This window comes from Orbicella franksi, chromosome 3, assembly GCF_964199315.1.
Source record: "Orbicella franksi chromosome 3, jaOrbFran1.1, whole genome shotgun sequence".
NCBI lineage: Eukaryota > Metazoa > Cnidaria > Anthozoa > Scleractinia > Merulinidae > Orbicella > Orbicella franksi.
This window is the reverse complement of record NC_138147.1, coordinates 10,863,325-10,887,511: the sequence shown is the minus strand read 5'-3', so window position 1 is coordinate 10,887,511 and position 24,187 is coordinate 10,863,325. Positions and strand designations below refer to the sequence as shown.

General features: G+C 39.0%; 1 protein-coding gene across 4 annotated transcripts; it reads left to right on the top strand.

Annotated features, from left to right (window-relative positions):
- Positions 1–370: 370 nt before the first annotated feature.
- LOC145481150 (uncharacterized) lies at positions 371–23,209 on the top strand. 4 transcript variants are annotated; one of them, XM_081459568.1, is made up of 20 exons: positions 371–879; positions 9,677–9,796; positions 9,989–10,343; positions 10,976–11,046; positions 12,335–12,440; positions 13,177–13,270; positions 13,783–13,890; positions 14,862–14,910; positions 15,170–15,241; positions 15,593–15,648; positions 15,795–15,894; positions 16,261–16,359; positions 16,637–16,717; positions 16,816–16,954; positions 17,056–17,116; positions 17,271–17,572; positions 18,390–18,511; positions 18,884–18,970; positions 19,063–19,404; positions 19,680–23,209. In XM_081459568.1, exons 3-20 carry the CDS (start codon positions 10,133–10,135, stop codon positions 20,745–20,747), a joined length of 3,168 nt encoding a protein of 1,055 aa, XP_081315694.1. In that variant the 5' UTR covers positions 371–879; positions 9,677–9,796; positions 9,989–10,132; the 3' UTR covers positions 20,748–23,209. The 4 variants fall into 4 exon arrangements, with proteins under 4 accessions (XP_081315694.1, XP_081315693.1, XP_081315692.1 ...); XM_081459567.1 differs by having other exon boundaries at positions 371–5,805; XM_081459566.1 differs by having other exon boundaries at positions 371–6,509.
- Positions 23,210–24,187: the final 978 nt, after the last annotated feature.

Genomic DNA, 24,187 nt, shown 5'->3' with positions numbered 1-24,187 from the left:
TTTTGTAATCACTTTGACATTTGGCGTAAAGAGGGTTGACATGTTAGCTTAATTTGGAAACCTGCACTTGCCTATATGAAAAGTTAATTGCTCATTTGAAGTTTTGGACGTATTACAATGAAGATTAACTATCCAGATTGTGAAGCTCTTACGCTTAATTTTCGAGATTTAAGTCTCTCTTGAAACCGAAGGGGTTGCAATTTTTATCATTTCTAGGACTTTTGCCCTTTGTTGACAAACTAACGTCATGAGGTGTAATATCAACCTCGATGTATTTTACACCCTGCAAATTTGATAATTGAAATATTGTCTCTACGTGTTTAGCATATACCCTCTTTACAAGGGACTCTAATCTCAACGTTTAAAACTTTTTCTCGCCAAGATTTGCCCAGTTAGACTTTCGTTTGATCTCCACGCTTCATTAAGTTCGTGTGTAATCGTGAATAAACATACATTCCTGTTGGAAACGTGATAAAATTCATCGCCGCTTACTTATGTTTACATTGATCACCTCTTCAAACTTAATTATCAAATACCTCTGATCAACAGATCGATTCAGTCACGACAATTGTCACACCGACTAAACACCAACAAAATAATCAAGCTTATACGTTACGAGGAATTCAAAACTCGCCAGAAAACTCGATCGCAATTACACTAAAGTTTTGCGTGTTGTGTATTATGATGTTGAGCCCTCGGGGGTTTAACAAAGTGGTGAATCAATTGTTCCCGTATGACAGACATTAGCTAATATCATTTGACCCCTGTGACAACTGCCATTCTTGTAGCACAGTGTAGACACTCATATCCACATTACACGGCTCAAGTAGCAGTGGAGTACAGATCGAAATTTTGCTCGTCGTCTTCAGTTTTCAAAAGGTGAGGAACAGTTGTAACGCTTTCTTTCTGAGATACTTAAAGTGGCTTCTCCGATGTTGCATTTAAAGGGGTTCTAAAAAGCAAACGAAAAGGCGTGATTAAGGGCTAGAGAATCTGCTTGCATGTAATATTGATTAAGGGGCCATGATTGCATTGCTAATCTTTTACACAAAGGAACAAGGTGGCTTGTGAAAACAAATAGCTCTCGCTCTCGCATTTCTTTAGAAGTTCTTGGCTAGTTTTAAGATACTGTTTCCCAAAGTGGTGTTGAGAATTTGGAAGCGAGTACTTGATTTTCAAGACAGACCGTATGTCCTGTTCAGAATTCCAGAGTCGAGAATACACAAACTCTGGCTCTTATGAATCTGATGGAATGCAAGCGAGCCGTCATTAGCTCCAGCCATAATCTTTCAAGGGGTCGACAGTGTAGGTCATGCGATTACGGTTGATTCTGGACAGATAAGGTTCGAGTTTATGTTATTGAAGAACGGGCACTGCATGAAAACAGAGTCTACAAAGTCCTACAACTTTGTAAGAAATGTTTTTTCGAAGCTCCAGTTTGTCTGGGCAAATATGTGACGTAATAAGGGCGGATATGCCAAGAGGACTGATGTTTTCGTCTGTGTCGCCGGGACGCATCTTTGGAGAACAGATTTAAAGAGGATTCGAGATTATCGGTCACTTTTGTGTAAATACATAATATTGAGGTCATTATGTCGGGTCAGCTGTGGCGAGGATCGGAACAGATACGGCTACATTCCTAAAGAAATTAACGTCCTTTTCGTAGAGATGGCACTTTTGTCAGTTTTGTCAGCACATGAAGACATTTGGGGTCGTAATTGGGATCTTTCTGTTCCATATTGCAAATTTGGATGGCGCTGACAGCTTCGACGAAGAACAATGGACGAAGTGGGAGGTCACACGCATTTCACAGATTCTGTGCACCACATATCAACACAGGAATCACAGCTGTCTCTAACCAGCTGATAAACACCATGTTTTACCACTAAACGCAGGAACTCTTATTTGAAACCGCTTTCTTTCAATCTAACAGCGAAGGAAGTATACTAGCAAATGGTGTCACTCGAATTTCCGTTTACTCTTTCCTTAATAGTGTATCGCCTATTGTTCGCCAATCACTTCATTGTTCAATTCCGGCGTCAGGCTTGGTTGGTATTTTTAATGGTCACGCATACGGGGCGCATACGGGGCTCATACGCCACAGACGTTGCTCGCATATTTATAGTTAAGTATTTAGTGATATCACTATTAAGCGCTTTTTGTGCATACCGCCCGATCCATTAAAAGCGATGTCTTATTTTTAGGCGTCTTAGGCCTCTTAGCGCATATGTTTTGCCAGACAATCCAGAATTATCTAGATTTGTGTTTCTATAAACGTAATTTTCTACTTATAACGAGATTACCACGCGCAAGCCCGCATATTTGCATATGTATTCACCAACCTCGTTGATTTCAAACCTGAATAAAGAAAACGAACCAGAGGAAAAAATTGCTCAACGTGAAAAACATCCCAACACCTCACTAAGCAAACACTGCTTACCCGCACGACACGCGGGACTCCCACGCGAGATCAAAGAGTGGAGAGTTCTGGAAACAATCATCTTCTTCATTTCTGTCAGTTGGTGATATTGCTTTTATGTTTTGTTATTAAGTAAAACAGTCGCAGGACTAAAGGGCTCAGTAACCTCAAATAATATTGATCACCAATACTGTTTATGTTTAAAATCTGGTAGCGTTGGTAACAGGACGTACGTTCGAGGAACAATATAATATAATTTGCAGTTTATTTCCTGTCGTCGAAGGTCTAGCTAATGTTTGTTAATACTGTCGGATCAGAGGATTATGAACCCTCTTACTGCCGCTCTATAAATCAAGCTTATATTACGTACTAGCAGACTCAAAGAAGGGGTGTTGGAGTACAGAATGGCGCAGTCTTCCGTCTGCTTGGTTGTCAGATTGTTGCGTCTGGGGGTGGGCAAAATAAACCCTCTCTCTACTCCCCCGCCTTCCATTTTTACAATTGTCTAATACGGCCGATCCTTGGTGAGTACTCATTGGAATTTTTTGTGGGGGTGTGCCAATCAGTTTAGTGAAACAACACGAGAATCAAACCCTCTAGATCAAACACACTTATGTACACGACGCAGTGGAGCATACACCCGGAGCATACACGGCTATTTGGCATGTTCGGCCTATCTCGATATGGAACATTCTGCATCGTGACTTGAAGAGAACACTGCACTGCAATATTTAACGATTTTAGCCAGCTCTAATAAGATTATAGTTAGAGCTAGCTAATAATAATTGTAGCTAGTCTCATTTTATTGTGCAAGCCCGCATCTTTCACCTGAAAGTCTGAAAAACCAAAACAAACACAGTTAAGTGTGACGTGACACCTTTGAGATTGCGTGATGGTTGTCGCGTGCCATGCCACACATCAGACAGGGCACCTCAACCTATCTATCGACGACAGAGATAAAATTGTGTTGAATAATTTTCTGACAGCTGGGAGGGAAGATAATTGTCCCCCAGAAGCACGTCTGCAGTCCTTCGGTATCATATTCACCAGATATGCACATAAGTTATTTTTATCGCAGTAAAAATACTGTAGTGATTTTTCACCGCGTGATATTTTTCGTGGCAATTGCAGACTTTGCAGTTTCAGAAAGTCGTTTCACTCTTCACAGAAATTACTTGAAGTTGCTCGCTGTAAGTCCTTAGGTGGCTTTTTTTTTTCGCACATACCTCAGAGATTTGAGACTCACTGTGCCGTCCTCCTGATAGAATAGAAGCTTTTCGTCGTTGTCTTGTCAGGAATGGGCGATGTTTCATCCAGCAGTCCCCTCATTTAATACTCAACTTGATCCGCTGGGCGGATTTCCGGATCTCTTGTGAACGTATCAATATTATTAGGCCCCTGTTGTTTTTCTCTGAAGCTAAGAAACCCGTTGCTCTAAAAATGGAACCCAAGATTATTTCTGGGACGCGGGCAACTCAAACCCATTGAAAGTGTCTGGTGTGAACGCGCTCTAATCTGTCATAGTAACATTAGCAAGAAGGTTTCCGCCCATTTTTCACATGGGACTGATTGAAACATTTTTGTGACTAAGGCCCAGTTCAGACGCCGAACTTTTCATGAGCCGAACCAAATACATTGAATTAAGTACATGAAAAGTTCGGCGTCTGAATCAGTTAAGAACGGCTATTTGAATTTGGAACGGCCCAGCCGTTCTTCCCGCCTAGCTCAGCCGGGAATTTCGGCTTTGGAACGGCTTTGATTCAGACGTCGAACTTTTCATGAGCCGAACCTAATGTCTAAATTATTATAACGTATTTTACCAGTAGTTTTTACTTTGCCTGAAAATCGCTGACATTTCGATGTGTTTTGGTTTAAACTAAATAAAGTTCGACGAATTAAGTTCGACGTCTGAATCAACAGGTGTACTTTTGATAATTTGGGTCGGTCCAAATTCGAATTAAGTTCGGCTCATGAAAAGTTCGGTGTCTGAACTAGGCCTAAGGTTTTTATCAAGTATCCACCCCCAACGTAGAGGCAATATTTCCCTTTGTACCTTGTTTAATTCCCGATCGCGGCAGATCGAGACACGTGGAGACAGGCTTGTCTCACAGCCAAAGGACCTTTTCACTGAGGAGTGAAATATATGTAAAATTTCTAAATATTTGTACAACATCGAAATTTTAAAAAACAACTCATACTACATTTTATTCCGGCTAATACTGTTCAAAAGATGGCTCAAAACGGAGATCTTTGCACCTAGATCATCATTACTTTCTATTCGTGTGTTAAAAAGCGCCTGTGTACACACATTGAACAATTCATTCAAAGATCATTTGTTCCACAAACAAAGCTAATTTAACGCGTGTGTGCACCCGAATAAAAGAACAAACGCATGAACATGTATAAATTACAAGAGCGACCGATCACAAGTTCGAGCTGTGCTTCGTGTCTGTTTAGACAAGTATATTGGCTTCAAAAGAAACACGTTATTTGTGAGAGTGGCGCCGAGTTATTTTTTCAGCTGAAATTATTCGAAGTGTAAATTAGACTTATCTTCCTTTTAAAAAAACAAACAACTTGAAAGCGCTCGGGGAAAACTTAAGAAAGAAAAAGAAAACTGACTTGCTTACTGTTTAAAGAAATTGTCGCTTTTCAAAAGCGGAGGTAGTAATTACCTCATAATCATATCCAAGCCTTTTAAATAAGCCATTTACAATACATAAATATCGACCGATAGCTCTCATTTGCTTTCAGAAATCATATTGATCAGTTATTCCACCCAGTTCGATGCAGCTGTCTTTGAAAACAATATAAGATAAACCCGTTTTCTGCAGCTGATAATTTCCGTCGCAGAGTTCAGGCTAAAAAGTGCATCAAATGACAAATAGGCTCAAAAATTTGTCAACGACGAGGCAGTTAAGATCTCATCGAGAAAATAACTTCGAATAAGCTCCGTTGCTTTGAGATGTAGTTGCTATATAAACTTGAAATCTACATTACGTCGCCTTTGTGATGTCAATTTCATTGTTTATTGTGTTTTGCCAACCGCGTGCGGTATGGCGGATAACTTTTCAAATTTGTTTTGAATTTATCGTTTTAATAGAAAAGTGCGGAATAAAATTGGACTGTAGTTGCATTTTTCTGTTGTTGACGGGGCTAAGGGAGCGAGAACACGGAATTCGTGGTGTTGGCAAACGTCACTGTTGTGACAACTTCCGGTAGTGATTATCTAAAAACATGAATAACTTCTCCCAAGGGGACGATTTAAGTGGGCCAAATGTGTGATATCGAGAATTCTATTTCAGATCTCAAGTGATAAACACCAAAGATCTTGCTCTCGTCGAGTAGAGTTTCAAAATTGCTACTCGCTACTCGTTTCTGGAAAGGTAAGATCGTGACTTCTTACATTTCGTGTACATTTACATTTATATTCGGAGTTGTGTTAATCCTGTTCTTGGTTCGTGAATTTGAAAAACATTTGAAACGGCGTGCATACTTCGTGATGCGGCGGTGTCGGGGCTCGCAACGGATGTCTCCCGACCCCTTTAAATTATCAACTTTTACATCATCCTTCTCGCGCGCAAGGACTCGAAATGTTTACAGGTATAAAACCTTTCAGCTTTTCATAGCTTGCAGAGATTTCAGAACGTTTTTGTTTGAAAACGTGTGAGTGAATAGAGGCGTCAAAGGTTATTATAAACGGAAGGCTACTTTCGAACAAGCTGCCGAGCCGTCGGGGTTCCAGATCAGGATCGAATGTCACAAGCTTTCCAGTGGGAAATATTCTTTTTCTAGCTACTGTTCAGAGTTCAAGTTTTGAGATCGCTTCGTCAAAGTTCGATTTGAGCTCGCCAAAACTGCCATGCATTCGCAGAGATCTTGATGAATGTTTAATTAGTAGAATTAAGCCGGTATGCTTGTAATGTATTCATATGTCTATTTTGCTCGCGTTTATATTTCGTAAATGATTTTGTAATTAGCAATAATTGCATTTAGAGCGCGCTAACAGCAGCCAAAGGGATTTCAGGCAAGAATTTCAACCCATTTAACTCTCCGGATAACCAAAGTCAAGCATTTTCTAAAGGAAAAGGTAAATTTGTAGTTATCTTTTAATCAGATATTGCGGTTGACGCGTCATACGGCATTTATAAACTGGGCTATCTTATTAGGGTATTACAACAATTTACAATGACTTCAACCAGACGTTTCGTTTGCTGTAGTGTTTCGCTTTTATTCTCGAGCACACAAGCGTAAAAGTGACTTTTCAACAATAACAGAAAGATTTTTCTGGTAAATTCAAAGCCAAGTTGGCTTGTTTTTGTTTTTCCCACTCGAGCGAAAACGAGGGGTCGGTTGGAATATCTGCTATAAACCAAGGATGACACGTTTTAAGCTAAAACCGCACATCATACGCGTGCAGTAACACGACATGAGCTCCGTCAACCTTATTGGTTGTTATTTCAGTCAGGCAGGAAGAAAGGTCGATTACTTTACTTTCACAGTTTGTTTGTTAAATTTATCGGGAGTAATAAATCGCTAAAGAAATTTATACATGTTGTTTTCCTCATTTAAAATGCCTTACGCGGTGTTTATATCATGTCAGTTTAACGAGCAGAGCGACATCTGCTTGTATCTATTGAAACCATCACGAAAATTCAAATTTTCACCAATGTTTCAGAAATCGGCAAGTATAGTTTTCTCTCCATCTAGAAATTAAATAAGGTACATATAAAAATAAAATAAAACGCTTTTTAAAGTGCATCATGCATATTCGCTTTAGAAAACCAAAGTCACGTCAAGTTATTGAAATATGTCAACAGATATTTCAAAGATATTGAAACAGCAAGAATTTTCCTCGCATTCTCCGCTCATCGCCTTTCTATTCTTTCGGTAATTTGTTCCGCTGATTATAAGAAATCAGAAATTTTGTTTATAACAACAACAAGAAGGATTTTTCTTTTTTCAAAGAATAGATCAAAAAGTTATTCGCGATCAGTTTGAATTCATGCAAGGATAGTGCACTCTTAAGGTACACTGATTGTAGACATGAAGTATATTTGCTCAGCCCTACCTAACAAGGGAAGTCAATTTTTTTTTTTTTCAGCGGCTGGTGTAGCAGATTAGTTTGTATAACATAAAAGGATCTGCTTTGCACGGTTTGTTTTGTTTAATGCTTCAGCTTAGAAAAGAAATGCCAGTCTTTTGGATCCAAAAATAGAAAAAATAAAATCCGCTTAATTTATATTTGTATATACGGTTACGCGCCGGCACTAGGATATATTGCAAGCGATTTTAACGCCCCCCCTACTGAGCGACATCAAGTCGTCTTTTGGAGTCACAGAAACTGTTAGCTTTGAATCAAAGTGTAATAATCACATTTTTAGTTATTCTTAGCGCTCTGTTGCCACATATATCGAAGAGTTTCACACGACTATTTACTGTGAGTCCCTCTGTTGAAAGCGTTGTCGCTTGAGTGATTTTAATGTTTCGCGATCAGTGATTGCCTGAAGCTGTTCTGGATATCTGTTGTTATGCGCCTTGTTTTCGAGATTTTGTGTAACAATAACAAAATGAATGGTTGTGACGTTGTTGAACTTTACCAGCATTGTGAATATCTTCTCATAGGCTAAACGACGTTTTTAAAGGCACGTCGATTGTAATTATGTTTTCGCCCGGGGCGAGAATTTACCTCTAACCCTGTTTTTTCAAGCGAGAACAAGGAGCGAACTGTAAATTTACTTTTGAACCTCGGATTGTTGGAGAGGCGACGATTTGAAGTGTGACTCTATGATTGACAGGAAAAAAAAAAGTGTTTACAAAATGAACTTGTGATCGTTGTCAGCAAGACCATTATTTAGCTCCCGGTATTCAAAATTTCAGTCGGAAGCGTCAAATGAATTGTACTAGTCCCTGCGGAAACAATCGCAGTTCTTTAATGTCGTAGATTTTCTGCCTCAAACGAGCAGGGATTCGGAAGGCTTGATTTGTATTTGAGTAGTTTAACGCTCGGATTAGAAATGTAAGTAGTCGAAATAGCCTTGACATGTACTTAACTCCTCAATCAAAATAAGCTCGCAGGTGATATGACAGGGTTCACGCATTTAAGGATCTCTCAGCCAATCAGAGAGCTTCTTGCAACGCCTCATGCTGATTTCGCCAATCACGATCGACAAAGAAACCATCTGTTCTCGGTTTGTTCACTTCTCTCTTGTCTTCTTTGCTCATCTAAACAGCCAAATTGTGCGGTTTATGCATTGAGCTGACGGAGAGAGCATTTTCTCGGCCGGGGGTTAGCATTTGTTGGACTACTCACAGCGATTCTAGCCAAGATTTGTGCGGTTGTCCTCTCGTCAAAGGTGATCTGTTCCTTCTTGAAAGCGCGTGCATCTCTCGTTTTGAAATAGCCTGATTTGACTCTGCAAATTTCCGTTCATCTCGATATAAATGGTTAAATGGTTGTCGTATTGTAGAGGTAAGTTGCTCCTTCGAAAATATTTTGTATTTTTTCCCGTATTCTTGTTCTTCTATGTTTGCGCCTTCACGGCGAGCTCACTCGCGTAGACAACATTTCCATTTGGACAAGTCGTTTCAACGGTTTGAAGTGTAATCGCTGTTGAGACAATAATCGTCCACATCTCTCGTGTTAATAATATATTATATTTACAACACATGTAAAACAGAGCACAGCTATTATATGCGAATTTTCTCCTTGAATTCGACAAGCTTTCGTTTAGCAGCAAGTAACGGCAACTTCTGTGGGCGGATGGCATTCAGTTGTGTTTGTTAATGTTTTTCTAGGGTTTTTCAAACACGAACAAGGGAATAAATCCCACGGTTAGCATGTTTACTTTGCTGTTTTGAAAAAAGTTACGTTCCAAAGTGAAAGCGAGAGAAAAGCAAAACAATTTTCTTTTGAACAGTCGTTTTATAGTTCGGGCATCGGGTTTTTGCTTCTGGAGGTTCCGGTGAAAAATTGTTCGCTTTGAAGGCGGTGAATATCTGGTGTGGGTCGTTGTCTTCATAATCATCTTAAAACAATAGATTTTAGAATGTGTCACCGACTCGTCGACTTTCACGATAGGAAAGATTTGCGCTGTCTTTATCGCTTCCAGTGCGTTTGATCTTGTGTCTAGTAGTGTAAAATCCCTGTTATTTCACTTTCAAAATCCACCGGTCCGCAACCGAAATTTTTATGTAGTGGTAGCCGTCAATTGGTTTCTAATGTGGTTTCTTTGGTGTCATTCACATTATACACAGAATTTATTCAAGCGGAAACCGCAAGGTACTCGACATTCGTGACTCCGCCGACGTTGAAAATCAAGCAAAGAGATCGACAGTGGTTTTATGGAGTTAACTTGACTGGAACTTCGATTTAAGGTAAATAGATTGTAGGATTGGGCAGATTTAAAATTTCCTGTCGCGAGAGCGTGTCTATTGTAAGGTTAATTGTCTGAATAAATTAGGAATTACATTATGAGGTGTCGGTCGAGAGGTGTTGAAAGGAGCGTTCATCGGAAGGACAAGGATTTTTCAAGTACAATTTATTCACTTTCCTGTTCAATGTTTCAGGTCAGTGGATAGTTTGCCACAGAAGCATCCGCGAATAGAGTGCCTGGTTTCACCACTTTCGAATCGGACGAGATCCCTCGAGCTGGGGAAGTTGGTTGTAACACGTTTGCTCCAAAGAGAACCTTTCGCCGGCGAGGAATAGATATGAACATGGGTGGCAGAAGTGAAGCTACTTCAGAGTGTAAAAGTGTGACCAATTCAACAAGGAATTCGATCTCTCAAGACGACAAGGGCAGTGAATTAAAGGGAAGGAAACAAGCCGGGAGATCGGCTAGTAGCGATAAGAAAAGCGAAAATGCCGAGCCTTCGAAGTTGACTTACACTTCAGAAGAAGATGTTTACTACGAACCGGGAGGTAAGCAGAAGAGAACTTCGGAGAAATTTGTCGAATTTCAAAAGCCGTTCTGTGTCAAAAACGATATGGATTGTTTGTACTATTAGAATAATTACTTGTAATTAATATCACACACGAAAGGGAAAAATACACCTAGCATTGACAATTCTGTATTGCTCGTCGACTTCAAAGAACGATTTTTAAAACATTTATCTTGTTCCTAGCGAAGTTTGAGGACAAACGTGCTATCAACAGTTTCTTATGCGTTCTGTTTTTGTTCTTATAGATTCTGTGGTCTATTGCGAACAATGCTCTTTCCGCTAAACAATGTGGCCTATGGCTCGTGTAAATTGTAAATTTGCATTCGACATGTTTACCTTTGTTGTGGAAATCATTAAGAATTAGTCGCGTTGCTGATGCGATATATAAAGCAATTTTTACCTGGGGACTTTGTTAAATCGTTTCCTCGATGAAGGCTATGTTGAAAATTCACGATTTCCACGGGACTTGGTTAAACGCTTTCAAAACATTTTGAAACAAATAAACCAGAACATCAAAACAAACACGGGTTATGCGCGCGGCACGCGGAGTTCAAATTTTTCATTTTTAGCTAGCCTCGCTCAAAAAATTAATCTTTTTACTTCTTTTCACAGACTGCGTTTATATCGACAGTCAAAGACCGGATGTGGCATATTTTATTTGTGCTATCAAAGAGTTTCGTATGGTAAGTTTTTGTATCTTTGTTTTTTTTTTCCCTGTCAATGTTTATGTTTAACTTTTTGCTTGTAGATTCCTGGTGGCCGTTTTCTTCCTCCCTGTTACACCTCCAATGTTTGTTTCTTTTTCTCTTAGTGCAAAATCCTATCAGTATTAAGTGTGCTGTTTGGTAGAAAAATTTAAAATGTTTTTTATTTCAAGTTTCATTATCAAATTATGGGAAGGCATCAATTTGTGGAAGATTTCAATTCAGAATAATTTATTTATTTATGCAAGCAAACACTTCTTTTCCGTTCGATTTGTAATATAATCTTGTTTTCAAATGGCTCTTTTTGTCCAATGTTCTACCTCAATCGGTGAAAATAATTTATATTTTCTAACATTTATTTTTCAACTGAAATTTTTTGATAATCTTCAGCACAAATGATTATAAGTACAATGATTTTCAAATACAATATACATTTTTCATATGTTACTAAATCAGTCACCTTTTGCTTTGTAACACCCCAACATACATAAATATAAGGGAACGTTCACGTAAACTTGGCTTTATTTTGTTTTGTTCTTTATCAGGCAGTATACAGCTGCCTATAGTTGTTATTTAAATTGCAAAATTTTAATGTTGGAAAGTTTTCTTGTGGCTTTGTGACTAAGAAATTTTTTCAGTTAAATTGAGAGATTCAAATTATTTAATTATCTTCTTGTAACCTTGCTGAAATTGTATTTAAATTTTGCCCAATTTGTTTTTCTTCCATATCTTTCAGTTTTATTGTTTGGTTGGGCAAACATCATCAGATGAATTTCTGTTATTATTTATATTTTTTGTTAGTTTTGCTCAAAAAGAAATAGATAAGCTGCAATTTATTTCAATTTGACTTTTTGCAGATGACTTATAGAGTGGAACATTTTTAAAACTGCAATGAATATTGTAACAATCAAGAATCTAATGTAATTCAAGGTGTGAAAAAAAAAAGAAAAATCACTGTTACAAGATTTCTTACAAATGTTGGATCAGTGCAAGGCTTAATTTTTAGTTATCGTTTCATTTGTCAATTTAAGGCAATAAGTTTAATTATTTTTACAAGCAGGTGATAAAATTGGAAACTGATGGTTGCCATGTATGTGTTACCAAATCAGAGTTAAATACAAAACTTTTCAAATGACAAAATAAATAATAAGAAAATGAATTTGAAAGCAACTTAGTAGTGTAGGACTTCTATTTAAATTTTCGATGGTAAAGATAAGACAGTGTGATAAGGCTTGTAAGAAAACTAACGTCCTTGTTTTTTCATCAGAGCAAACGAGACTCCCTTGTCGTGGTGGTAAGATGGTACTATCGTCCTTCAGAGGTCCCAGAATCAGTCTACCAGCTATTGATTCAGGATAGAAATGCAGAAAATGGTACATTATTTTAAGGAATATTGTTTTACTAGTGTGTATAAATCTACACAGGCAGCTGCAGTTTTTCCGGTAAAATCATGACACCTTTTCCACATTTATCATTTTAGTTATTCAAACTGTCAAGTTGTTTATAGTATGCCAATAAACTTGGAAAAATAAAAGCAAGCTAAAATAATTCTTTATTGGTCATAAGAATAGAAAAAAAGGTGGTTAAAGGGACAGCATTTGAGGGGGAAAAAGTCTCAGTGCATACAGTTGATTGGTTAACTCTTAAAATTTTGTTAATTAATATGTATCTGAATTGAAATGTTATATAGAAAGTAAAACCTGGTAAAACCAGTTTATCTAACATTTTGGTTTTAAGTCTATGTATTATTGGAACTCTAGAGTTTTTTTTGGAACTTGAGAAAGAAGCTAAATAGTGTAACTGAACACCACACCCCCTCCTTTGTTACAATCTTGACTGTATTGACAAGGACATTCAAGGTAACCTAAAAAAGAAACTGTTTTTCCCAGAGTACTCTTTACAACTCACACACGTCTTCATTCACAAAAAGTGGGCGGTTCAGAAATTGAGGTAGCCGGAGTTTTTTAGCTGGTGACCAGGACTTAATGAAAACCCTATTCGCTAATATGAGAATTTCATGATAGATCATGACATTTTTAGACAAATAACATGCTGATTGCTGTTGACGACTAAAGAGTCAAACAGCTGACATTTGAAATTTGTTTCTAGGTTCTGGTGACCACATTCTAGAGGATGTTGCTGTCAAGGAGCGAGAATTGTTTATTTCAGATGCGACAGATGTCTATCCAGCTTCTGCACTAAGGTGAGTAAAAACAACCTTCATGGTCAAACGTTTTTCCAATTGCTCTGTAATGACAGCAGCTTTCCAAATTTATAGATTTTAATAATTATTATTAAAAATTGTTTGTCCCAAAATGTGCAGAGCTCTTGCTTTCATCATTTTTTTGCATGACGCCATCTATACAACTCTGCTGAATTTTCCTGGATTTTCGTGGATACAGACCGAATCTCCCAGTCTCCCATACAGGTCACAGAATCTCCTGGGCAATGTGAAAGAAAACATATAAAATACATTTTTCAGAAATTTTTTTGCCAAACTGTGGCATTTTGGGAGAAAAGTTTTGGATATTTGAGTCGTTTTTGTGGTTTAATAGGCAGAGCTGTACCATTACTGTGAACAATTTTTTTAAGATCAAAGAAGGTAAAATTGGCAACCTGCAGGATTTCAACTTTTTTATGTTGGTGTCTCTGTGACACATGTAACAACAAGCAGCGAAATGTCTAACTTAATAATGGTCATGGTTTTTTTCCTAGGGGAAAATGCAAAGTGCGACCATTTGTGGAGATCACAGATTCAGTCAAAGGATACATACAGAAAGATGATTGCTTTTTCTATGTACTTGGTTACAACCCAGAGACAAGGTAATGGGTGCAATGAACTGCTTTTGAATTAGTTTTGAAATCAGCTTACTGGGATTGTTTTCATTGGTTAAGTAGATACAGCTGGTTGGTTATCAAAGAAATAGAAAGCATTTTACTCTCTGTTTACTCAAGGTTAAAGAAACACTCTTGGAAGAACTTGAATTAAGAAAATAGTTGAAAAGTAAACATTGACTAGCCTGTGGCACTAAATTTTTGTAGGTTCTAATTTTTGCAATTTTTTTTCGTTTTTTTTTGCACACTATCCACCAAAAAGGTTCCTGCAAAAAGATTCTCGCAAAAATTTCCTCTGCAAAAATTTACTCCACTGGTGAAATTATACATACAAACAGAACAACACTACAAAATGTTATTGCTGATCCATTGCTGGAGCAATCAGCCACACAAGGACATGATGTAATTGTGATAGAGTGATGCTGATCACTGGATTGCTGTGTTTAACATCTCTACATGTTGCTTTACAAATTTCAATTACAGTGGCAAATTTAGGGGAGGGGCCTGGGGCCCTTGCTTAGTTTGGGTAAAAAAAGAAAAAGCCGGCAGGGCAAGCACCTTCCCCCCAAACCCCCCACCCTTTAGCTCAAGTCTGGATCCACCACTGAATTAAATGTGACTTCCTGAAAATCGCAAAAATTAGTACCTAGCAGAAAAAAAAACCAGTTTTTTACAATCTGAAATATTTGTTCTCGCAAAACACAAAAAATTGGCAATATGCAAAAATAAACTCCTGCAAAAATTTAGTGCCACCACAACATTTCTTCTTGAGTCCCCCTCTCCTCTCCCCCCCCCCTGTCCCCCACCCAAAAAACACTTTAACCTGGTCACAGGTCATCTACTTTCTATAATGGAAGGTCTAACTGTTTGAAGCAAGGAAATGAATTCAAGAAGTGATCACACTACATCAAACCCCGATGGTTTGTAATATTCATTGTGTTGTTTTTTCTTTGTTTCAGGAGGTTAGCAAATACCAAAGGTGAAATAAGAGTTGGAGTAAGCCATCAGGTAAAAAATTAACCTTATGTGCAAGCTGCCTTTAAAATTATGATGCATCACATCTAAATACTGTATGTCCATTAGATAATGGTCTACTCTTCTCCCCTTCTTTCTCTCTTCCCACATCAGATATTTATGTTAATAAGGTGTAATTTGGGTGTTATAATTACTGGTATGTTGTGATGTTGCTACAGTATTTACCACTCTATATAGTCAATATCCCCTTCTTGGTATCCAATACCATTACATTAGTGGTTTATTATTGCAGGCGACTCTCCCAGAGTGTTGTCCATATCCTATGAATAGCTCAGAGGAAGCAGAAAAACCAAGAGAAGAGCTGGTAGGAATATATGTTATTTATATACTTTCGATAATCCTTTCAATCTGTGGGGACCTCATGTCATGCTCTTATGAAGCAAGACTATTTAACTTTCCCAGTGCATGTCTCTGCCCAATGATAATTTTATTATTATGGTTGTTATGGCAACCTGAAAAATTCTGATTGGTCACCTGCGATGTCTCATCAGGGGTGGGGGAAAGTAGCACTACTCCTAGCTGCTTCATGCTATGAATCCAGAGTCAAATAGGGTGCTGACCTTGTGATCCATCTGGGCTTGTGGACAGATAATTATTTTTCTTTCTTTCTTTAACTCTCTTGATATCATTTAACTTTTTTTTATTTCCTTATCAGATGTGGAATCCAACTCTTGATGACTATGAGTTGATGATGTATCTACGAGCTGCAAGGTGAATAGTAAAACTTGCTGGTGTTTTAAATGGTTCACGTTGTCAGGTTGTAATGACATTGTCGATGAAAAATTCCTTGTTTTATTGCGCAAAAAGGTTTTAACACATTTGTGGAATTAATCTTTTGTTGTGTTTGTGTGTTGAAGGAGTATGGCGCAGTATGCTGGAATGTGTAATGGTGGTTCACCTGAGGATGGCTACAGTGCTGTATCTCAGGATGCCACAACAAGCAATGCCCTTAATGTGGTGAGTTGTTTTCTGTTCAAGAGAATTTAATGAGTTTAAAGGAGCCACGTAGACGATTACTGCGTACAAAATTACCTTTAAATTGAGGGAAACTTGAAAATAGTAGTCTACTAAAAAAGAAAAACACCAGAGAGATAATAATAAACCATAAAGAATCAAGGATGGTTAAGGATGGAGAAGATTGACGCAGATTACAAACGATGAAGTTGAAAAGAAATTTCTTTAAACTTAGCAAGATGCACAAACAGTGACGCAGCTCTTTTGAGAGGTTCTTTTAACTCTTGACTGGGTGAGGTTCTTTAAAAATCTCAAGTTGAACTGTGAACACTGAATAGATGATCAACCAGAACTGTTCTTTGTTCTTAGCTTCATCAGAATAATTACGATGCAGCCAAAGCCTTACAAGCTCTAGTGAAGAAGCCCTACCCCAAGGAACTGGAAAAGAAATGGTCTGATGATGAAACGGTAATGATTGAATGTTTGCTGTTACTGCATCTAGTACAAGTAGGGATCAAGAGAGCCGTCCAAAGTTTCTCTCCTTCTTTTCAATTTTCTCTTTCCCCTCTCCCTCCTCATTTCTTCAACCCTTACTCACCCACCCAACCCTAAAAGCACACGTTCTGCCAGTGTAATGAAAATAGTTACAGTCCACTTCTTCTCATAGACGAAGTGCATATTGTTGCTTTTTAAGGTTTTAGACATCCGTTTTGAATTTTTGCCTTCTTTTGTTTTTTTCGTTTAGAAAAAGTTTGTCAAGGGACTGAGGCAATATGGAAAGAACTTTTACAAGATCAGGAAGGAACTGCTTTCCCACAAAGAAACGGTAAAGATTTTTGTTTTTTTTTCCCAAAACCTGCTCAGATTTGCTTTTTTAACCATTGCCTGTTCTTTTCATTTAAACGTTCTGTTTTCGTCTGACAGGGAGAGCTTGTAGAGTATTACTACACATGGAAAAAGACTCCCACAGCGTTGAGTTCTCGACCACATAGGCGTCGAAGACATAACGTTCTTAGGCGCAAGGCTCTCCCCAGAACATCCAAGAACATTGTCAGCGAATTCGGTAAGTAGCAAACTGCAATTTCAGGGATTGTTACCCTAAGTGGCCTAGACTTCAACAAGAAAGTTAAAGTTTCAACTCATTTGCACTTGTTCTTTCCTCAGTTGATCTTAGCTCTTGCAGTGAAGACGATTATGACAGTGATGACAGCGAAAGAGATTTGAGGTTGGTTGAAGTCGTTTCTCTGCGTTTTTCGTTTCCACCTTTTCTTCACGTGTTCTTCGCGTGGTCTTCAAGCTTTGTGCACGAACTTCTTCATCGTGCGTGATGTGTACGTCTCGCGCGCGAACTATTTTTAATTTAAATGTTCTAACTTTAGGTTGTACTGTTGTCGGCATTGCTATACGACTGAGTCTCGCAGCTGGCATCACGGCAGCCAAAACAAGGTGATTTTATGCGACGATTGCCGGATTTACCACAAGAAATACGGCAAGCTTCCCGCGACAGATGAAACGCGCGAGCCGCCGCCTTACATGTTCAAGGTTGTCGTGGAGAGGGAACTCAGAGATGAGGATGGCTACATGGTGAATGGAAAACTAGCTCTCCGAAGCAGAAGAGCCATTCCTCCAGTGCAAACAACGCTAAGATCAGGACGAAACAAGACTGCTAGCCCCGTCGAAGGTATTTTTAGGTCTTTTGTTACGTAATTTCAACGCTCGTTTCTCAGATGATTGCAACGCGTGCGTAAATTGTGGCTAAAATACATTTAGTGTGCTGTTGTGGTTTATTTTTTATCCTTTGGAGTTCAAACTTCAGTGTTTGTCACTTCCGCTCAAGTATTTCAGAAATAGAGAACGCTCGGGGTGTTTTTATGTTGTTGTTGTTTTTAAAGATTTCTTGTTTTTAAAACTATAAAGATTTCGAAAAACGAGCGGAAGTCTGATTAATCGACAGATGTTAGAGAAACTCTATTTAAAGACCGGCGTTTTTCCTGCTGTTCGGAAGTTCCCTCAACCTTTCACGAATGTTTGAAAGCAGTGCTTTCTGTTCTGTTTCAAGTGTTTCTGCATTGTTTTGTCACTTGTAGCTGTGTAATGTCAAAAATTTTTTTTTCTGTAATGTATTTTCAGTCATGGTGGTTACTAATCTTTTCCCTAACCATATAGTGTTACAAATACTTCTCTTTTGATATTTATAATACTAACTAATATTAACTCTGTAAATAGTGCACAATGAAGAAGTTGAGTAGAGTTGAGTATCCGAAAAAAAAGGTTAAAAAAAGTGTAAAAAGGTTTTACATCGCCAGTAATCGTAGGGAGTGTCTTCACAGCTTTTAAAGAGTTCCTGAAGAACTTTCACACACGAGTGATGATCATGTAAACCCAGAATTTCTCTTAAGTCAACCACGTGTAAAAAACATGGCTTTCAGACTGCGTTCAAACCTTTAATATAAATTCAATCGTGATCCAGGCTTCTAAATGTGAACAATTTGATTTAGGAGCGACTAGTGAGTCGTCTGGAGGAAGCCGAAGACTAGCAAAGATAAACAAGGCGCCTTCACCGTCAAGTGGCAGCACTTCAAGTACTGGAAGCAGCGGGGGAAAAGAGAAACTCAAGAAGGTACAAAGTTCACCAAAACTTTGTTTGTATTGTTTTGTTAGGGTCTTCGCCTTTGCTGCAACTCTTCAGGTTTTCCTTTCTTGTTAAAGGAGCTCGGTCACGGTATTTTTTTGTTATTTTGGCCAGGAACAAACTGGCCTTTAAATTGAAGGAAACCTGAAAATAATAGTTTACTAAGATAGAAAACACCAAAGAGATAATAATAAACCTTAAAGAATCAAGGATGGTTTAGGATGGAGAAGATTGACTCAGGTTACAAACAACGAACCTGAAAAATTTAGGCTTATCTTATGCGCAAACCGTGATATGAATGGGGTTAATGACTACAGCAACAAATGATGCAATAGGCTGACTGGGATTTTATTTAAATAGGGTAAGGTGAAGAAAGGAAAGAAGCGTCGACGGGATCAGTCACCTGAGAATCAAACGACAGACAAACGAAAGAAAGCTCAGTCGCAGGTAAATTGAAGACTCTGCAATTTGTTTGAAACTGTATTGAGCTTTTTGTATGTAGGGAAGTTCTCTAACTTAACTGTGTACCACCCTCTTAGGACTCTGACGAAGATGCCAATGATAACGCTAGCGACACTAGCAGCACTACCGGGGGTAGGGACAGTGTACTTCCAGACCATGATGCCAGTAGCGTTTGTAGCAACAGCAGTAACAACAATGACGAGGTCGCCAGTAACCGATCGTGCTCGCCGGCCGGGAGTAGAAGTGAAGTGCCTGGGCCTGTTTCGCTTCCTCCCAAATTTAAGCGCGTCATTACGGGCGAAGAGGGACGAAGCTGTGTGCGCACTGACGTCATCTTCGTGCATCCCGAGAAACCGAAGAAGGACCTGGCGTGTTCTCGAGAAGCGTCGGTTTCTAAGGAGTCGCCATCAAAGGCTGAGGTATGTTAACCTGAAAGGCGCCTTTTTTTTTTTTAAACACGGAAATGTTTTTTTTGAAAACCAAAGTAATGACATCTCCAATCAGAATTGGAGACGGTAACATGCTGTCAGGAGGACATGCCTTATTCGACAGTACTTTGTGGCAACACTTTCGAAGTCTCTTTGACAAACTTGACGTAAACGACTCCACAGAGAAAACAAGAACCGGTTTAAGCTGAGACATGGTGTACATGGTTGGGTGTTTCTCAAAGATATCTGTTGTTTTGTTCTTTCAGGCTAGAGTGGAATCGTCTTCGGAAGCACCGGCTCGTTCAAGTGCCAGGCACTCACCGTACGACACTCCAGCTACCATCACGTCACATTACGAGGCGTCGCTACGCAACATGATGGCGGGAGGACAATACCATTGGTATCCCTCGAACATCCCACCGGGTATGTCATCCCAGGGCATCAACATACCGGGATTCTCGCATCCGAGCGCTGGTATGGATAGGATGCTTCCTTTGCACATGTTCTCAGGGATGGGCGTTGTCCCCGGTGCGGAATCAAGGGGGAATGCCTCGAAATTTACCGAAGGATTTGACGAGTGGTATGCGCAATATCGTACTGCTCACATGCAGTCTGCTGGCCATCATCTCCCTGCTATCTCCTATCTTCAGGGGCAGGGGCGAGTACTGGAGCAAAGCGCATTGGACTCGCGTGGCCAAGCACACGAGTCCCTTCTCAAAGGGGGCGTAGGACGTGTTATTACAGACCCTGTGACGGGGCTTCAGTATTACGGACCTCAACAACACTCGCACTCTCATCTTCACACTCACTTCCACATTCATCCTCACGAGCAGCAACATTTACAGAATTTACAGGCTGCCAATCTATCGGCAATTGATCAAGCTTATCTACAACACCCGGGAATCAGTGCCTGGAGGAACCACCCGTCTTTATGGCACAATCCAGAACTGTTACATCTCCATGGTAGCGGCGCGCGTGGAATGTTCCCCGAGGAATTGGCGCACGCCGCTGTGCCGGTTCACGGGCTCGGCTCAACACCACTGGATCGTCAACTGCAGCAACAACTTATGATGACCCAACAGAGTAAATATCACGCTCAACATCTATTACCACACGAAGAGTTTATGCGGTGTTTGAGGCAGCACAATCGAGCTCAACAAAGACTAGAAAGCGAAAAAAACGACCATTGGCTCCCGAGCATTCTAAAGAAGGATCATAGAAATCTGCAGAGCCCTTCACAACTTGAAAATGTAGTGAAGAAGAACCTGGACAGCTCTGGAGTGTATTCTTCGCCTTCCAAGAAACCTGTCACTATAGACTTATCGAATGACTAGGCTAGTTATTTAGCATGTTTTCAGTTGAAATTAAACCCTAAAGAAATTTATTCAAAGCGAAAAATAATTTAAAGATCATTCTTCATATTGTTCATAAATCGTTAATTATTAAAAAGGGGTGTCTGCGAGTTACACGTTTCCCAACAACCAATATAGAAATGGCAGAACTGTTTCGTTTATATTTAAAATTTATTTTAGGTCTGTTGAACTTGCGAAGAGAAATAACCTATTTATTTCTTACTAAACGTATATAAAATTAGGTGGGGATTTTTGGAAATTTGTGCTTTTATTTTCTTCCGTGGAGTTTAACACACGAGAGTTAAAAAACGTTCCGTTCATTTTATTAGCATCGAATGATGGAAAAGAACTTCTACAACACATTATTTTCTATGCGAAGTATGACTTCACTCCCTCGTACTTAGTACCGTTAAAAAAGAGTGAGAATAGCGTAACGGCGTATATAAAAAAGCTTTAAAACTATATTTTATTTAATACATTCTGTTTTGTAGATTTTGGGTATAATTTTGTTTATTTCCTATAAGAGCCGATTGTCTTGAAATCATTTGATATCTAAAAGGCCTGTAAAGACGTAATACTTAACGGAAAAAGAATAAAAAAGCTGTACATACATATTAAATTTTGTTCACTTAATAATCAAGGTGTTTCGCGACATACTGAAGAGATCATTTAGCTTCCGCTAAATAATGGAAATTAACGAATCGATCAAAAAGGGAGAATTACCGACCACCGCTCGAGGAACTGTAGGATGGCCGGTCACAAGAAGTGATATGTTGTTTGCAGGGATTAAAGAGTTCGTTGATGAAACGAGTTTCTTGTTGAGCGGAACACGATCATTGCGAAATCTAAGCAAGTTCTGTAACTTCAGTATTTCGACATTTCGAAACATTCCTTATAGAGAACTCGTGATGTGATTTGTAAATAAATGTTATTTATAACGTTCTTGTATGTAAAAGGATTTGTAATAAAGTCCTTTCACGTGGTGCTTTTGTTTGCTCATAATCACTTAGACGTCAATTAGAAGGGCTGAGATGATGGGCCCATTTTCCAAAAGAAACCAGACCTTAGTCCCGATAACACCGGTGAAGCAACTAAAAAGCACAATAATTATCTAATGTTGGAAGACATTTGATTCGGAGGACGATAATTTCGTGTCTCAGTGTCGTAAAGCGTTAGCCCTGGAAGCAAATTCTGGCGGAATGGCATGGCTAACGGCCGAACCAGCTGCTGTTAGGGACGGACCATTATTTTTTTAAGGGGGTGGTGAGTCGGGCAATTTCCAAAAAAAATTCTTGCACAACAAAAACGGCTAAAAAAATAATCGTGTAAGGGGAGCCATGAAGAAATAAATTCGAGCAATGGCTTTCTAACATCCTGGTCTTGTGTTTGACTTTAAAAAAAATTCTTGCACAAGGTATTGTCCACCAAAAGAAAAGCTCGTACACAACCTAAATGTGCCTAACCCCTTCCCCTCCGTCCCTCAAAAAAAATAATGGTCCGTCTCTTACATGTGAGATGGCGGCCTATGCATATAATTTTGAGCCCAGATCTTTCACGCCAGTGGATTAGCCGATCTGTTCGTTAACTCTTACCAAAGTCCCTTTACTTTCATGAAAACGTACCTCCCTAATTATCAATGGCTAGCGCAACCTTTGGACAACAACGAACACAAAACGAATATGAAAGCCCTCATAGCCTCTTAGTTGAGTTCTTTGCAATATTAGGTGAAAAGTGCAGTATGACACTCCCCCCGGCTGCCTGACGCCACCGAAGAATCCACTCCCAGAATGGATTCATCGGTTCCTTTGACGTACCATGATCCGAGAGATCTTGGATTGATCTGTTTAGTAAAGAAACGCAAAATCCGTTTTCGGATTCTTTCGGATTTAAGAATCCGATCTCGGATTTTCTTAAAGAAACGCACCCTTAGGCTTTTTAACCGCGCCCTTTTCAGCATATTCCTTGTTGTTTGTATGCTTGCTTGCTGGGAAATGAAAGTGACGACATTTTTCTCCTAGGAATGTGGAAGAGAGATAAATTTGTCAGTAAGCGCAGTTTCGCGCTATTTCGCAGCATCAAGTCAATGTTCTCTTCGACAAATTAACACAGCCCTTCCATTCCACAATGACAATCTCTAAACAGTCTCCAGTTTATTTTTTTCCCGGGGTGAGGGTCTCCAGATCATTTATTTCAAGGGATCAAAGAATATTTTTCGGATTAGAGGGAGCTAGGGATATTACTTTCGCTAAACAATTTTAGCTGAGAGCGGGAATTCATTAATAGGGAGCAAGGGGAAAAAATGCAAAATTTTTCAGGGTTCGAGAAAACTTTTATCCCCCTGGGAGGTCCTCTAGGGTATATTAGACGAACTTGTTGGTATATTGAGAAACCAAGAAAGAAATGTTCCACGTAAATTCATTTTAACGAAACTCAAAACATTCACTTAGCTTTCGAATGGTTTGCTTGCTAAACAAGTCAGAGGGATTCCTTTTACAGGAAAACTCAGTGAACGACTGTTTCAGTAAAATTAAATTATGTCGTATGTCAAGAATTATTAAAAACTGGATCATTGGATAATGCTAGGGCTTTCCACAAGTTGCTGGAGATCTCCCAAAAAATTGCCCGCAATTTGTCAAAAAGTTGCTCCATGAAAGGTAAAATTTTTTTTACGGGGAGGCTCCGCCAGGAGGTCCAACCCCTTTACCTTTGATATTCCGTTTTGACAGAAAAAGATACCCTTTCGTATTCCTGTTATTGCAAAAAGTTGCCCTTTTACATACCTATGCTTGCAAACACCGTAACTGCTCTAAATCTCCAAACAAGGAAGTCTTCTTAGGGCTTTCCACAAGTTGCTCGAGATTTCCCAAAAAGTTGCCCGCAATTTCTAAAAAAGTTGTTCAAAAAAGATCAAAAGTTGCTTTTTGTAACGAAAGTTGCTCGAAAGTTGCTCTCTTCCTTTATTTGGTCTTATGCAAAAATATGCAAATTGCCCAACATAAGTGAGATTTCTAAGCACTTTTGTGTAATTTTACGGCGTAACCAGCATTGCTAAATAACTTTGTTCTCAGTTAAAACAAAAAAATGTGAGTAAAGACTACGCATCAATTTAATATTAATCTTGTGAAAATTCTTAACCCGAGACACCCGAGTCAGTGCGAATCTTTGTCCGCCATTTTGAATTTTCGTTCAAAAAAAAAACCCGCTGACCTAGCAGCCCGGCTGCACGCATCTTGCACCCATGATCTGCAAGGGGGGAGGGGGGGATCTGGCTTCTTTTTCACAAGAAATTCATAAAGTTGTCTACTGAAACATTGTGAAAGATAGAAGCAAGGCCAATTCAAGCACTAAAAGCTGCTCTTATTTCTCAGAAATGGTAGAAAACTAGAAATTGCTCAGAATGCAAAAAGTTGCCGAGCAACTTG